Below are 15,684 nucleotides of genomic sequence, written 5' to 3'. Positions count from 1 at the left end.
ACATGTAAGAGTACATTTAACAGTGTTATGAAATTATTAATGCTCATTTTGAGATTTAGATGATGGCAAAGGTAATCTAAATGTAAAATAGTAGGAATGAGCATGCATGCACAATTAACATCCAATAAAGAATAAAACTTAGTAGCCGATAACCAAACAATAGGAGAGCTGCCATTGAGATGACTGGAAAAAGTGTCCCAATTTACCATGCGTATTCCTACATATTAAAGTAAGTGTAAATTGAGAGTACAGAAGTGTCTAAATATACTTTTGATCACCACTGTATATCTAAAGTTGGCGACACAATAAGCTGCATAAAAAAAAACTCACGCTGACAGTAGTCCTTGTTCTCTTCAAAGCCTGGCTTGCAGACACAGCGTCCGATGGGCACCAGCCATCCACCATCTCCACTGCAGTACATCCTCGGCGCCTCAAACTCCTCAGAGTCATTCACACAAGATCCCCTAACCTCCACCAAAGCCGAATCTCCCCCTGTCACCGTGTCCGGAAACTGGGCCAAGTTCAGAACGGCAAGGGGACACTTCTTGTAGAAGACCCTCAGGGACACCAAAGCGATGCAGGCTCCAACATCTTGGAAAGCCAGGTAGAAACCCTTCTTGCTCAAGTTATTGATGTCCCTCACTTCTGTGTTTAGTTTCATGACGCGGTCGCCCACGTCTGTCTGCGTGAAGCTCTCGTCGGCTGCGATAGTGTCGATCTTTATGTACTGGCTCTCCTTGATGAACCACAGGTTGGGGTTGTTGGATTCGTAGTAGTACATATTGAAAGTTTCTTTGCAGGTGCCAGGGACTCCGGGCAGACTGTTGCAGTCACGCAGGGTGAACTTAATCTCAATGTAGACGCGCTGCGCTCCATCTCGTGGGATATGGCGCGTGCGTAGCCAGTTGTTCTGATTAGCCTCCATCACATTACACACCTGGTAGGAGTGCATGGGGGTGTTCCTCTCATCCATCACACTGATTTCCTCCCACTGCAAAAGACATAACAACTGTTATGGTTGCAGAAATGTGTAAAATGCTTCTTTTTTTTTTTCAAAATCCCATTATATTTTAGAAGCTTCAATTCAGCTTGGTATCACACTGTATAGGTGAGGATGCAAGTTTTCCAGCTATGAACTCTGATCTTAAATATTGCATGTATGCCATGCAAATATTTGTTATGTATTATTTCTATTGCATGTACACTCATGAAACACATAGTATGCCTCAAGTAAGTTTGTATGAGTGTGTATGTCTCCATAGGCAGCGATAGAGTATGTGTAAGGGACTCGTCTCCCATCATCTCTTGCCATCTGCTTCCACTTGTCTAAGGTTCCTTCATTTGGAACACTTCATGCATAAGTAACATTTCACTCCTTAAAGGGAGAGAAAATAAACCATCCAGGGAGTCTTAGAGGGGCGGGCAATTTCTTGAACGGCTGGTTCTTAAAAAAAGATTCTGATTTGCTTCAATAAATTCTATTCCTTCTCTGTATAATTTGTAGCGGAGATGAGCTGGAGGACCACCGGCTCAGTCCTAAGTGATTTTAGTGATTCATTCGAGCTTCTGATCAATCAGTGTGTAACGTAGTAGACTTCAAATACTAAGTATTCAAGAATCATTGCTTGACCACTTGAGTTGCCACTCCAGGGCATTCATCATCATTTCCGCTCAATATTTCTTGAACAGTGCATGATGGGAGCAATCCACTGCAAGAAGACACATAACATTTTGGCTTTTAAATAGCTCTGCATTCTGTTGAATTGTGGTGATTAGTTCACCCGAAAATAAAAACTCACCCTCATGCTGTTTCTTCCATGGAACACAAAATGAGAATATGTTACTCACTGATTTTTTAATTTACAGGGAATGGACACTGGAGCTTTTAATCCCCAAAAAGGATGCAAAAACACCAGACAAGTATCATAAAAGTGATCAATAATGACTTGTGCTCTATATTCCAATTTTCCTAAAGCCATATAATGGCTTAATGTCTGAGTAACAGAAATTAGCTATGTTCCAGCAAGCAATAGCCACCATTTTACCATCTCGGTTAACTACACTGTAAAAAAAATATTTAGAAAAAAAGTTACCTGGTTGCCTTCAAATTTTGAGTTCATTGAAATTGAAATTTTGAGTTAATACAATGAACATTTTTTGAGATTCGACAACCTTTATTAAAATATTATTAAAATATTTTTTTAAGCATATTGGGTAATTATGTGTGTTTTATTTCTGATGACGCAGTGAAAAATGCTTTATTAATGATTTATCAAATTTTTTATGTGGTTCAGATACAAAAAATATTTTGAGTTTCTATTTATTAAACAAATTTCCTTCATTGTATCAACTCAAATTTTTAATTTCAATAAACTCAAAATTTTAAGGCAACCAGGTTACTTACTTTTTTTAAGTTAAACCAACAAAAACAAGCAAAATGTTTTACAGTGTATAGACCCGATTTAGTCCATCTAGGAGTAACCCACTTCTAGCCACAATAACCTTGAATTTGGTTACATGTCATTTTGGCCAAAATATCTTGCGAGATGCATGATATTCCATCATGTAAGCAAAGTCAACAGTGATTACAAGGTGTCCGGTTTCATTTCTTTGACATGTTCATGTTCTAGATGACTAGTCTATTCTTGGGCTATATGGTTACTGACAGCTCAAATTTTCCCTTGTTTTAGCCTAGACGTCAGGGCTGTGCTTTGTCTTTTAAATGCAAAATTACTTGCTGGGGTTGGACTCGTCAACAAAATCTAAGGCCCCGTCCACACGAAGCCAGATCTTTTCGTATCCAATATTTTTTTTCTCCTCGTTTCAAGAAATATATGCATCTACACGAGAGCAATGAAAACGACTCCAAGTGATGTAGTATGTACGCCGGGTCAGTGTGTGGTGCTGTAATTCTGCCGCAGAAATACACAAAAAATTGAGAGGAAGAGTTGTGTCTAGAAGGGGAACAACAGTGGTTGGAGGTGAGGCAAAATCTCACGATAAAATAACAATAAATACATTTGCTACTTAACAGATGTGTTTTATTAATGCCTACACCTACCCCAACCCAAAACATACCTTACAATAATGCAAATACGGTAATTAAATGACGTGATATTGATGTGCGCATGCCCAGTGCCCGTAGTTGTATCCCTTAACTCTTTCACCGTGCGGGACGTAGTGTGATGACATCACCGTTTCACAAAATATACGGATTGCATGTACACATGAAAACGGAAGATTGTCATTTTCAGATTTATCCACTCTGGGACCCCGTTTCAAAAAATATCGGATTCATGCTACCAAAACGCCGGATCCGTGTGGACGGAACGCTGATACGGTACAAAATGTATCCGTATACAGTTGAAAGTGTCTCCGTGTGGACGGGGCCTTAAATTTGGATACTTTTCGGATACATTTTCAATCTATAGATTCATACAAAACCAATTAGGGGTTGCAAATATGTTTTTGAGAAACGCACCCCAGAATGATTTGACTCAATGATACCACGGTTAACAGATCACAGATCAGATAACAACTTTGAATCACTTCATCATACAATGCTATCATGAGACTTTAAACAGCATGCAAATCCTTTTAAACTTGGATGGTGTTTTCGTTTCCTTTATGACGTTTAAAAGCTCCAATCCTCAATAATACCAAAGTGCAACGAGTACATAAAATATCTCCTTTTGTGTTCCAAGGAAAAAGTCGAATGGGTTAGGAATGACACAAGGGTGAGTAAATTATGGCAGCATTTTAGTTTTGGGTGAACTAATCCTTTAACAACCCTTAAACTGATTGGCAGTGAATATGGGTGCACATTTAAGCAAATGGTCAAGGAGACAGAGTCCATCAGAATGTCTCCAAAAGAACCATTTTCCACATCAGCGCATTCAAGCATTTGAAGTATTTTATACCATGCGTCAGCACAGTCTGGAGTGCACATCACCATGGCATGATGTCATAGCGACAATGAGAACGTTTATGACACATTGCCATTAGCTTAGAGCTTTTAAAAAAATAAAAGAAATCGAGGCTCAGGGTCAATTGTTTGAGCAGTTTAGCTTTAAACTGAGCCATATGCTGACTGGTGGGAATGGGTGGACATTACAGATCAAAGTGACAGCCACTAAACGTCTTGGGTACATTCCTTCCCTTCGAGTGCAATAATTACGACATTTGAAGGAATATTTATGTAGGGATAAAGGCAGGTTTACACCGGTCTGTTTATTTATTTTAAAGAGTTTGTCTCAACCCAACTGCGATGGAAAGTTACTTTGTAAATGCATTGTCTGAATTCATGAAGTATTTTACCACAGATGGGTGGTTACACAAAAGTCTAAAGGGTTGAGTTACACACCCCAGATCTCCAGACGCACATATACAATCTAGTTACACATTGCCACGATAGGGCACAGCCGTCCAAAGGAAATTGGCCATGTGCAGTTGATATTCATGAACTAAACTATCAAACCTCTAGCAAAAGCATACACCGTAACGTTCATAAATCCGCCTACGTATAGCTAGTTTAACACAAACTCACAATTGTTAAGAAAAGAACAGGTTATTTGGACAGGAGGTACAGCTTAGCCACTCTCAATCAACGTAGCGGTCATAAGTGTGACGTGGGCGTCTTGTTAATTAGCGTCTCCAGCTGGCTGCTTCCCCTAGAGTCTCTTCTGAAATACCTTAACTCCATTCCCCAGTCACCCTTCACAGGCTCTGACCGCTTTGAAGCCAGGCAAGTATGTCAGATCAGGGGGACTGCTTAGCCCTTCATTGGCTTAACTTAATTGCAGGCCCACAATCATCTGGTAGTTTAAGATACTTAAATGCAATTGACTTTAAATCCCTAAAAGAACGTCTGTTTTGGGGTGGGTGGGGTGGAGGCCCCTGTTGGAAGACATGTTATTAGGGCTACCTGTTTTCTATCACTCTAGGTGAATTGCTCCCTTCTATTTTAGTAACAGACATCCACACATAGCCTAAACGACTAGAGCTATTTGAGAGTCAATCCAAAACAAACCTTCCACATCTGGGACAGGGAAAGCTGTATTAGTCTTGACCTGCGAGGGTCAAGTGGCAGCCGATCGAGTCAGTAAGGTAAATATCCATCGGAGGTGAAGCGGCTGCTTTGGGAACACGTCGGCTTTCCTGTGAGCCGCTCCACAACGGCGCGCCATTGGCGGGTTCAGTGGGTCACGGGTCGCCGCGATAATCCCCAAGTTTGAAACGCGAGCCGCAGCTGCGAGACCTGATTTAGCCTTACAGTTCACTTAAATAACTGCAATACCAGCAAAACAAAGATACTCCTACTATCACTGAATCTAAGGTAAACAGTACAAGGTGAGGGGGGAATGTTCTCTGAAGAGTTTAACAGATGTAATGTGGAAACGAGCTAATTGGAAGAGACTCTCAGTACTGTATGTAGAAGTATCTCTCATTCCAGCAATACAAAATCTCTACATTTGGATTCTTAACTATTTCCCATCCAGGTGTTTTTTTTTTGTTGTTGTTGTTGTTGTTGCCAGCCAGCGCCACCCTTTTTGATCATTTTCAAAAAAAAATGTGATGGCCTATAGAATATTTCGTTGTATGAATATCTAAGCAAGCAATATATCAAAAATAGCAGACCCTCTGCTTTGAAAAAATAAATCTAGTTTTATAACAAAGCAGATAGAGCAACCATTGACAACCTTAGTATTTGTTCCCTACTATGGTAGCCAATGGTTGCTCTATCTGCTAGGTTACAAACATTCTTCAAAATATCTTCATTTAATATTTGACATATCTTCATAAATAATGACAGAACTTAAGATGCCATCATAACTTCACTCTAAAAATGCTGGGTTGTTTCAATGATGTTGATGTTTGGGTCAAAAATGGACAAACCCAACTGTTGGGTTTCAATTTTATTTATTTCAACAGTTAAACCAACAGTTGGGTTTGTCCATATTTGACCCAAACATGGGTTGAAATAATCAAGTATTTTTAGAGTGTTGTTAAAGGAACACGCAACTTTTTAAACACTGTAGCTTATTCACCTTATCCCCAGAATTGGATAAGTTCATACCATTCACACAGAAAAATAGGGTGTCAAAATTGAACCTTTAGGGGTACAACAGCTTGTTGCTGGGGCAGTACCCTTAAAAGGACATCTTTGTACCTTTTTTTTTACTCCTAAAAGGTGCATATTAGTACCTTTGAGTAAAAATGTGTACCTTAAGGTACTACTATTAACCTTTTTGTGTTAAAAATGGTACAAAAATGTAATTTTAAGGGTACTGGCCCAACGACAAGCTGTTCTACCCCTAAAGGTTCAATTTTGACACCCTATTTTTCTGTGTTTTCTTATCTTCATGCATTCCATAACTCTGTCTGACGCATTCACCGCTAGCCTAGCTTAGCAAACAGACTGGAGGTAAACGGCTCAATCTAACCAATTTTTCAATAAGTGACAAAATAATGCCAACATTTGTTCATTTCATTGAATTCTGTGCACAGAGAGCATGCACAGAAAGCATGCTGGGGACTATTTTCAGGCGCTGTGTAAAATTGCAAAACTTTATTTAAAAATAATTGCTAATTAATTTACTTGTTATATTGTTTATACTGAATTGATTAAGGAACACAAAGAAGGTTGATGTCTAACTTAAAAAAATGTATGACGAGGAGAGAAGTAAATGACGAACTGGGTCCCTAAAGACCCGAGGTATGCATTTAAGGGTTAAAGAAAACACTAAAATTGGCCGATAACTGATATTGTCCAGATACATTATACCTCTTGTCTGGCTATCACCAGCCCAAGCTTAGTCTTTTAAGATTGAACAACATTGCTCTGTATTTTCTACCGCACAAGAGGCGTTATCAACGGGCATATTTCAAATGACGCAACATTGGATAGTCCTTCAACCAATCAGACCACAATAGGGGTGCTCAACGGACACAGTTCAAATGACTCCGTATGCAATTTCATAGTCCCTCAACCAATCAGACTAACGATTCTCTACCCTTCATTGTGTTAAACCCCACAATAGCACGCCAGCTGGATTAGCCGGTTTGTGATTGGTCCCCACAAAATTGTAACAAAAGCAGGATAGAAATATGTACAGGTTCCCAGCCTGAGTTGCAGAGCGAAATCAAATTGCCGGCACATTGAGCTGGGTTTGCCCAGTCTATCAAACATCCCTAGAACACACTAATTCCATGTAGGAGAGATAGTATACAAATTGGAATGCAGTCTTAAAGAAACAGTGCAATGTAGACACTCCATTTATCTGCTGAGGAGCTGGTGATATGCTCACTCACACTACAGAAATTCAAACACTCCAAGCCATTTACACAAGCTAATCTTCTCTATATAATGTGTGAGACCTCAATGAAATAGTGTGACTATTTAACATGAAAAATGTAGTTTGGTTAAGAGGATGCATCTGTGTTCTGGATCTTGCCCTACAGCGTTTGCTTTGTCGTCCACGAATGATTTGGAATGTCATTCAGTATTCACATGTATTCTCTTAGGAATTGGTGGCGGGTTTGGGTTATTGACAACATATCAGCCTGTTATGCAACACCATACTCTGTTATGCATACTCGTTTGGGGAAGGAGTACATGTCTGCCGCACTAAAATAATTTGTAATTTCTGCTCATCTCCAGATTTAGCTGCTATACGACACGTCTCGTAGATACGCGTGTGGGGCACGGGCAATCTGATCTAGTTCATGACGTCTCTATTAAATCATTTAAAAGGCAGCTGTGAAATCCTCAAGATTGATTTTCTTTTAAGCTCACCATGGTTTTTGCAAACTCGATTATTTTTAGGCCACTTTGGGTGCATCAAAAAAGACAGAACAGCTCCTTCTTCTGTTCTCTGGCACAGGGGATTGAGTTCCTGCTTTAGAGACTCTTAATCTTGATGTCTTCCTCAAATAAATTGGAAGTAAGCGACCGGGTAAGTTGGTGTTAAGCCGAACATGAATGTCTCTTGGCTGAAAATGGGTATAAGCTCACTAGACTTTACAGATGACCTTGACACCACTTCCTACAATTTGCATTTGCAAAAAAACAGTGGCTCCTATTTATAAGAACTATAGAGAATGTGCTAACAGCCTTCCTTTCCCATAAGCTCGAAGTATGCTGTATCCATTCAATGCATTCACATGCATAGGTCGGGTCTAGCCATGTGCAATTCCAGCACATTTAAGATGCAATAGTGTGATAATTGTTAGCAGGGGGAAAGCATTTATTAAAAAAAAGCTTTCCCTCTACAGTTCAAAACGTTTTCTGTAAAAGAAGTGCATATTGAAGAATTAGAGCTCAGTTTATGTAATAATCTAAAAGCAATTGAAAAAATCCTTCTGGCTTTTTGTCGAAGGAACCAGTGTGATTCTTATGGACTGGCTTACAAAAATATGGAATCTTGTTTTCACCACAGAATAAAACATTTTAAAAGATAATTGCGACCTTTTTATCTCACAATTGCGCAAATCAGAATGTGTTTCTCAGAATTGCGAGATATAAAGTCAGAACTGCGTTATAAATTGCAAATCTGACTTTTTTTTCTCACAATTGCGAGATATAAACCATATAAAATGTTATAAAGACAGAATTGCGATATATTAACTCGCAATTGTGAGAGAAAAAAATGAATTTTGAGAAAAAAACGAGAAAAAAAGTGATTTTTGAGTTATAAAGTCAGATTTGCTAGCCTAGATGCCAGCCGAACTTAGCCCCGCCCACAACATTTGAGGTCGGGAAGTTCGGTCTGGACCATAGACTGTAAAAAAAATATGGACGTAGTATCCGTGACGTCACCCATAGGATTCTGATAAGCCTTTCTGCAGCTTAAAGTAGGGACGAGCTGGGCGTTGCTATCTTGTGAGCGAGTCATCGCGTGTCACTCCCGGATAACAGAAAATGGGCAAAAAGGCGGGATGTGGGCGAAGCTTAGGTGACACAATGACTATAGACGGCAGATAAATGGCTATCCACCTGTAACCACACCCTTAATTATGCAGAACTTTAAGGCTTTATATAACGTAAACGAATGAGTTATAAAAAAAATTCAAAATTAGCCGTATAGGCAAAAACCACAATTTCTACCAGGCTGTAAACATGCTTTTTTCTGCTGTAAAGCTGGGCATTTTAACATGGGGCTCAATAAGATTCTGCTCCCTTCTGGAGCCTGCCTCTAGCGGCCAGTTGAGGAATTCAGTTTGCATTACTTCCGTATTGGCCTCAAGAGAGATCGCGGGAGGTTGCCGCTTGGTCTGGACTTAGTCTTCAACAATGCTAGAAACAGAGCTGTTCAGACCAATCAAATTGGGCGGGCTTTATACGAAGATGGACAGATGATTAACAGTAATGTAATCATTCACGTCACCAAAGAGCATTAGGGTTGAATTTGTTTACTAAACGGAGAACTTGTTTGTATATGCATTCACCTTTCCTAGTTCTCTCAAAAATTATGATTGTGTTGATCACCAATGATCGTTTACACTCATCTTCTTCTTGTACTTCTTCCAGCATGCGTGCAGTTGAGTTCTGTTGACATGTGTTGTTCATCCAATTGAGTGCAGAGATATTTCTGCCTCATAATCACAGCCCAATGGAGCAGTATGCAGACTCATATTCTGTCTAGAATCTAAGTATGACGACGTCAGATTTGCAGAAGAAAATTCAGAATTGCGAGATGTAAACTCGCAACTGTGAGATAAAAAGTCACAATTATCTTTTTAAAGGTTTTATTCTGTGGCAGAAACAGGCTTCCACATTTTTGTACGCCAGTCCAGGAGTAAGAATCACTTTATAACATGCAATTGCGAGTTTATATCACACATCTCCTGACTTTATAACGTGCAATTGCAACTTTATATCAAGCAATTCTGAAATGCGAGATGTAAACACGCAACTGCAAGAAAAAAGTTTTATACTGTGACAGAAACAAGCTTCCATACATAAAATCCTTCATTTCTGCAGCACTCAATAAAATCAATAGTCAAATCAGTTGTTATGTTTCAGATGACATCACAACCTCATAATGTACAGTAAAAACGTGGCTTAGTTTAGAGTTCTGCTCAATGAAAAAGAAAGTATGTTTCAATAAAAAAAGGAAAAATATGTTCAAATAGGAAAAATATGCTAGAGGGGTTCAAAAGTGTGTCGGAGCCCTAGAGCATAGATTCATTTTAATTTAAAAAAGGTTGTCCCTGCACGGTTCAAAACATTTTGTGTAAAACAAGCGCCGAGACAAAACGCACCATAATTTTGGCTGGTTGCAAGAGTCAGAATTGATTACAGAGGTTTGTGTGGGCTTGTGTGTTTGTGTCTTGATTTTGATTGGTTGTGTTACTCACCCCTTCAGCTGGGTAGGCCTCCCAGCCAAGGTCTCCCAGAGCAGACATAGTGTCCAGCAATGTAACTAGAGAGAAAGAAAGGAGTAGAGAAAGAAAAAGAGCGCACGGGGGAGAGAGAAAAAAGTAATGATTTGTTAAAGTTCACTCAACCTCGTGACATATTGTGAGCAAAACAAACTGGTTAGATGAGATTGCATATTTGGCAAGTAAATCACAGAGCAGTTGCAGACAATCAGGTCCGTAGCCTGAGGGACGAGAGTCTAGCCCCGCGGTTTAAATCACTCCCACAATGCCCTCGTTCATCCAGCTGCGAAACCCAATGCTGGGAACCCATTATGAGGGAAAGACTGTTTTGTAAATCTGATATATCAATAAAAACACATTCATGTCTTACACAGCATTACCAGCAAGACAACGTTTGCCCTCGATCGCTGTATTGATGGTTTTCATTTTCATTTCTGGAGTATGTATGAGCATGTGTGTATATGCCAAGGGGAATGGGTCAACAAACCATCTAAGAGGCTATTTAATTTCTTATGCTAGTCTCTCTCCCCCACACATGGAGGTTGGCAAACTGTGTTTTTCTGTTATGATCTACATTCCTGGGAAAATCAGGTTTTGGCATCGATTGCTTTTTAATTTTTAATCATCTCTGATGTTGTGTTTTCACCCTGAGGAAAATATATAGCTATGGATAATTTGATAAAGAGCTGCAAACCATGTTTTACAGTACATTTCAATTCTACATTTCATGAATTATAAGAGAGAATTGAAAAAGCAAAAATGATCAAAACACTGACTAGATTTGATCACAGTGACGTCACACAACTGAAATGAACAAAATCAGATTTCAAAACGACCATTAAAATGTCATATATTTATACTATACATATAAAGGTGGGTTGTGTAGTATTTATGAGGATGTATGGACATAAATGCAATATGATATACATAACTGTTGTCAGTGGTGTATAAAGACTTTACATAATGTACCATTATAATTGTATTACTTTAGAATGAGCCATTTCTATCGACATACACTGCGGGTCCCCTTACAGTGAAGCCACAATTTTGCGCCGCAGTGTTTCTACAGTAGCCATAAATGGGCAAACTTCTCTACAGAGCGCTAGTCACTCTCCGCTGTCTTCGACGACAACATTTTTGTCCTGTGTCGGGCACCATAGTTTCACCATGTGCTTCGAAAGGGAGGGGTGAGCGGTGGGTGACTGCAATTCACAACTTCGCTACTAGATGCCACTAAAATTTCAACACTGCACCTTTAGATTATATATATATATATATATATATATATATATATATATATATATATATATATATATATATATATATAAAACAACAGACAGACAGACAGACAGACAGACAATCACTTCTTCCAGTCAATACTTCAGTACATTTGCATAAAGAAATGCTGAGCACGGTGTGTTTGACATAGCACACAATCATGCAAGTTATTGGCATGCTGGTCTTAAGTGGTTTAATGGCCTTGTTTGTCTTTCATCCTCTGGAAAGTCAATCTTTTTCGGTCAAACAAAAGGTAAAAAGATAGAGAATATGACCAAGGTATATCCTTAGCCGTTGTGTATGAAGTGGAGTGGGATGTTTGATTTATAGCGACAGTGCAGTGTTGGTGTAAGATTAATGGAGTCATGTTTCATAAATATTTTCTTACAGACTGACTGTAATCCTTAAGCGGTGAGCAGGATCTGCTCTAACGCACATTCTGCACAGCACACATAAGATGTCCAAACAACTATACAGCGAGCTGGGAATGTCCATTACTCATTTCACATGCAAAAAGGTTAGCTGATCATAAAAAAGGTAAATTACATAAATATTCTTAAGGTACAGTAGCAAAATAGCTTTTTTAGTTCTAAAGGCCAAAGACGGGTAGAAAACGAACATTTAAAAATAAGTTCGTGGTTTTAGTGTAAAAAAATAAAGACATAATTCTGTTTAATAGTTGGAGTAAACAATTAAAAAGTAAATTAAATTATAGTATATAGAAATTAAACTATTTATAGCCTAAAGTCTAAAAAGAGTGTTCTGAATAATCCCCCTTTCCTCCTCCTCTCTCCAGCCTCCATCTAAATCCTCTGGATTGATGAGGAGCGCTTTTCTAAAGAGCCCTTCGCCTGATGCAACACATTACGCCCCGGTGACGGTGACATTTGTAAATAAAGTTGCCGCGAAAGTGTGTCGGAGTATTTGCCGAGACCATTTGCTCAGTAAACAGGTACCCTTTTCGCAGAGGAAAGGTCACTCTTTAAAATCACACACAATGGATAAAAAGCCTTTCTGTGGTCTCCGTTTGGTTAAACCTACTGATTATTGATGTCTTTAATAGCACAGCGGCTAATAGAGGGCGGAATCCGACCCAATACAACCACCGTGTGGATGAGAACCTCTAATCTGGATGCTTTAAAGCAGGATAAACAATTCTGAAATGGCAGAGGGGGAAAGAGGAAGGCAGCAATAATGCAGATAACACAGGTTGATGACTGTTATAATCAATTACTCAAATAACTGCTGATAAAGCCTGAGGGGTGAAACAAAAAAAACAGACATTTATTTAACTAAACACCACACTTCGCACTTCTGCTCTGAGGGTTTCGTAAACACAACTCAAATGGAATGTGATGAAATGGAATTAACATGAATTGAAGTTGAAAGAAACTCAAAGATAGTCATTCTAGAATAGCAAAGGTATAGTTTTGCATTGACAAAGTTTTGTTGTTGTTGCTGTTGTTGTCATGTCGATAGATATAGAGCGATAGATAGAGCAATCTATAAAACAATGGATAGAACGATGGAGCAATGCGATAGATAGATAGATAGATAGATAGATAGATAGATAGATAGATAGATAGATAGATAGATAGATAGATAGATAGATAGATAGATAGATAGATAGATAGATAGATAGATAGATAGATAGATAGATAGATAGATAGATAGATAGATAGATAGATAGATAGATCTTCAAGGTTTTTCTCTTTCTCTTTCTGATTCCTTCACACTCTTCTTTTCTCATTCTGCTTCTGTCTCTGGAGAAGTAAATTCCTTCCAAACGTGTAACTCTCACTTGACATGAAGTTCCCACTTGGCCATTTGTGTCCCTGTCCAGCTCATATTCATCAACCAATACAACTGGACACAAAACACCATCAATGCCAATACCAGATTAAACCCAGCAAAACACTTTACAGTAAGATTCATATCTCGCCTCACCTCAAACACACTTATCATTGTGTTTTTGATGGGTCTGATATATCTGCGAACATAAAGTTTTCTCTCTAATCATTTTCCCATGATCACTGCTGCTGTCTGCTCGGAGCAGACTGCATGGGCCCTTCACAGGGTTTGGTTTCAAACAGGCATGCTCATTTATCGATTATCATCGGTGGGCAGCGTTTTCACATGGGGAAGAAAAGCGGAAAAACTATGGGACCATGTTACTGGAACAGGACGCCCCGGAGACGAGATAGAGTCCACTCCAGGATTTTATTGTGATAAATCATTAAATACAACACTTTTATCATAATCCATTGATCTGTTGCACTTTTAGTCGCTTGCATTAGTGAATCTCCACAGGAATCATAGGGAGAGGAAAATATTTGTTATTGTCTGATATACATGAAATGAGTCTTAGAAGCCAGGCTGACAAATCGGCTGACATTTGGGCATTTTGAGATTATCGACATTGGATGATAATGGGCTGTTCAAACTAGCAGCAATTAGATTGCATGAATTGCTTAAAATATTAGCTTGTCACAAATGGCTAATACAGGTTTTTTGTTTTTTTATTTGTAAATATTTAAATAATTAAACTTCAGCACATTTATGTATGTCTCATTGAATTATAATATTGTACACAAAACTACTAGCCTAGAAATCTAGACGCACCCTAGCGGCAGAAAATCTAATCTGCCCTCTAGCAACTCTCATCTAGCAACTCTCAATACACTTCTGAGCTGTAAATGCCAAACTCTGGTCGGGCCAATCCCATCGTGTATAGATTCGGTGGGCGGGGCTTAACATAATTAAGGCCGAGTTGCGCTTGCGGGCTTCTAGTAAACACAGAAACTGGCGAACGGCGGTCTTTCGAATCAGCTTTGACCGCGACTCTGGAAGACTTGGAGTTAAGCTTTTCTCTGAGAAAAGAACAGAACGGCACTGAAGTCATTCTTAAGAAGGGAAGATGTGTTTGAGTTTTGCCGACCAGAAACGGCGAAAGTTTAATCTGTCAAGTAGCTCTGCTTCACCTTCGTTGCTCTGGTTGGTTGTAGCGCTATCCTATCGCGTGCAGAAGGACTTTGAAAGACAACCGTTTATCCCGCCCCTTGGATTGAGCCCTGTCAATGGTGAGTTTTACAGACCAAACATCTTGATGTGAGTCTGGCTTGTCAGGCTACAACAATAGCGCTGGGTGAAACACTCAGTTTCAGTCAATCTCATGTTAATCTTGAGTACCTATAGAGTAGTTTTGCATCCTTCATATCTCAGAAAAGTCTTTCGTTTTATTATATTTATAAAAGAAATATAGGCTGTACCGAGTCTTTCCGAAAAAAAACGAGCGCCTGGAGGCGTATCGTGTGGGCGGAGCTAAAGAATGAAGAGTGCACACAAAGCGATGACGTCCTCAAGCGTGGAGAAGAAAACGCTACCCTAAATCAGATTCAACTAATACATATATGATCCAGAATCAAATTCGGAGGCTGAAATAAATTGAACAGGGGAAGCAACAACAGCAGGACATCCGTCTCTGTGGTATGTACTGTATTTAGCGGCCTGTCAACATTTGTGTGTGTTTACTCGCAGTTTATGAGGACATGATTTGGTTTATGGACTATTGTATGTGACTAAACCTTAGCAGTAGCAAGCAAAACGGTTTTGCACGTCAGACTAGTGTAACGTTATACATTGAACAACAATGGAGTAACTGTTAGAGCATTTGAATGACGAAGCACGCTTTGTGAGAACGCTAGGTTTATGTTTGGGGTGGTTTTACAATAAACAAACGGACACCTATATTGGTCAGCTAAACTAATGTATTTAAACACACACCATAGGTCGCATGCTCCATTGATAAATTAACTAACGTTATACATGATTGTGTTGTTTACTGATGTTTACTTGCGCGACGATAGCCAACAACACAGACATTTGAAGCAGTTTTACTCACCGCCTGCTTCTAAAGCACAACCGCGAACCTTTATCGCTGGGACCGCTCCATCAAAAACACACTTCTTTGGTAACTTTTGATTTCGTGAAGTCCTGTGATAGCAGTGACCGTGTAGATCCACT

At 39.2% G+C, this 15,684-nt stretch overlaps 1 protein-coding gene across 1 annotated transcript in view; it reads right to left on the bottom strand.

Moving 5' to 3' along the window:
• epha4b (eph receptor A4b) overlaps window positions 1–15,684 on the bottom strand; it is a 182,162-nt gene that overhangs the window by 149,147 nt on the left and 17,331 nt on the right. Inside the window, exons 2-3 of the mRNA XM_067452466.1 lie at window positions 10,360–10,424; window positions 331–991 (exon numbers count right to left, since the gene is read on the bottom strand). Coding sequence (XP_067308567.1) covers window positions 331–991; window positions 10,360–10,424 — 726 coding nt within the window. The remainder of the gene's footprint in view (window positions 1–330; window positions 992–10,359; window positions 10,425–15,684) is intronic.

The sequence above is a fragment of the Pseudorasbora parva genome, chromosome 9, assembly GCF_024679245.1.
Source record: "Pseudorasbora parva isolate DD20220531a chromosome 9, ASM2467924v1, whole genome shotgun sequence".
Lineage (NCBI taxonomy): Eukaryota > Metazoa > Chordata > Actinopteri > Cypriniformes > Gobionidae > Pseudorasbora > Pseudorasbora parva.
This window is presented reverse-complemented; position numbering and strand designations above follow the sequence as displayed.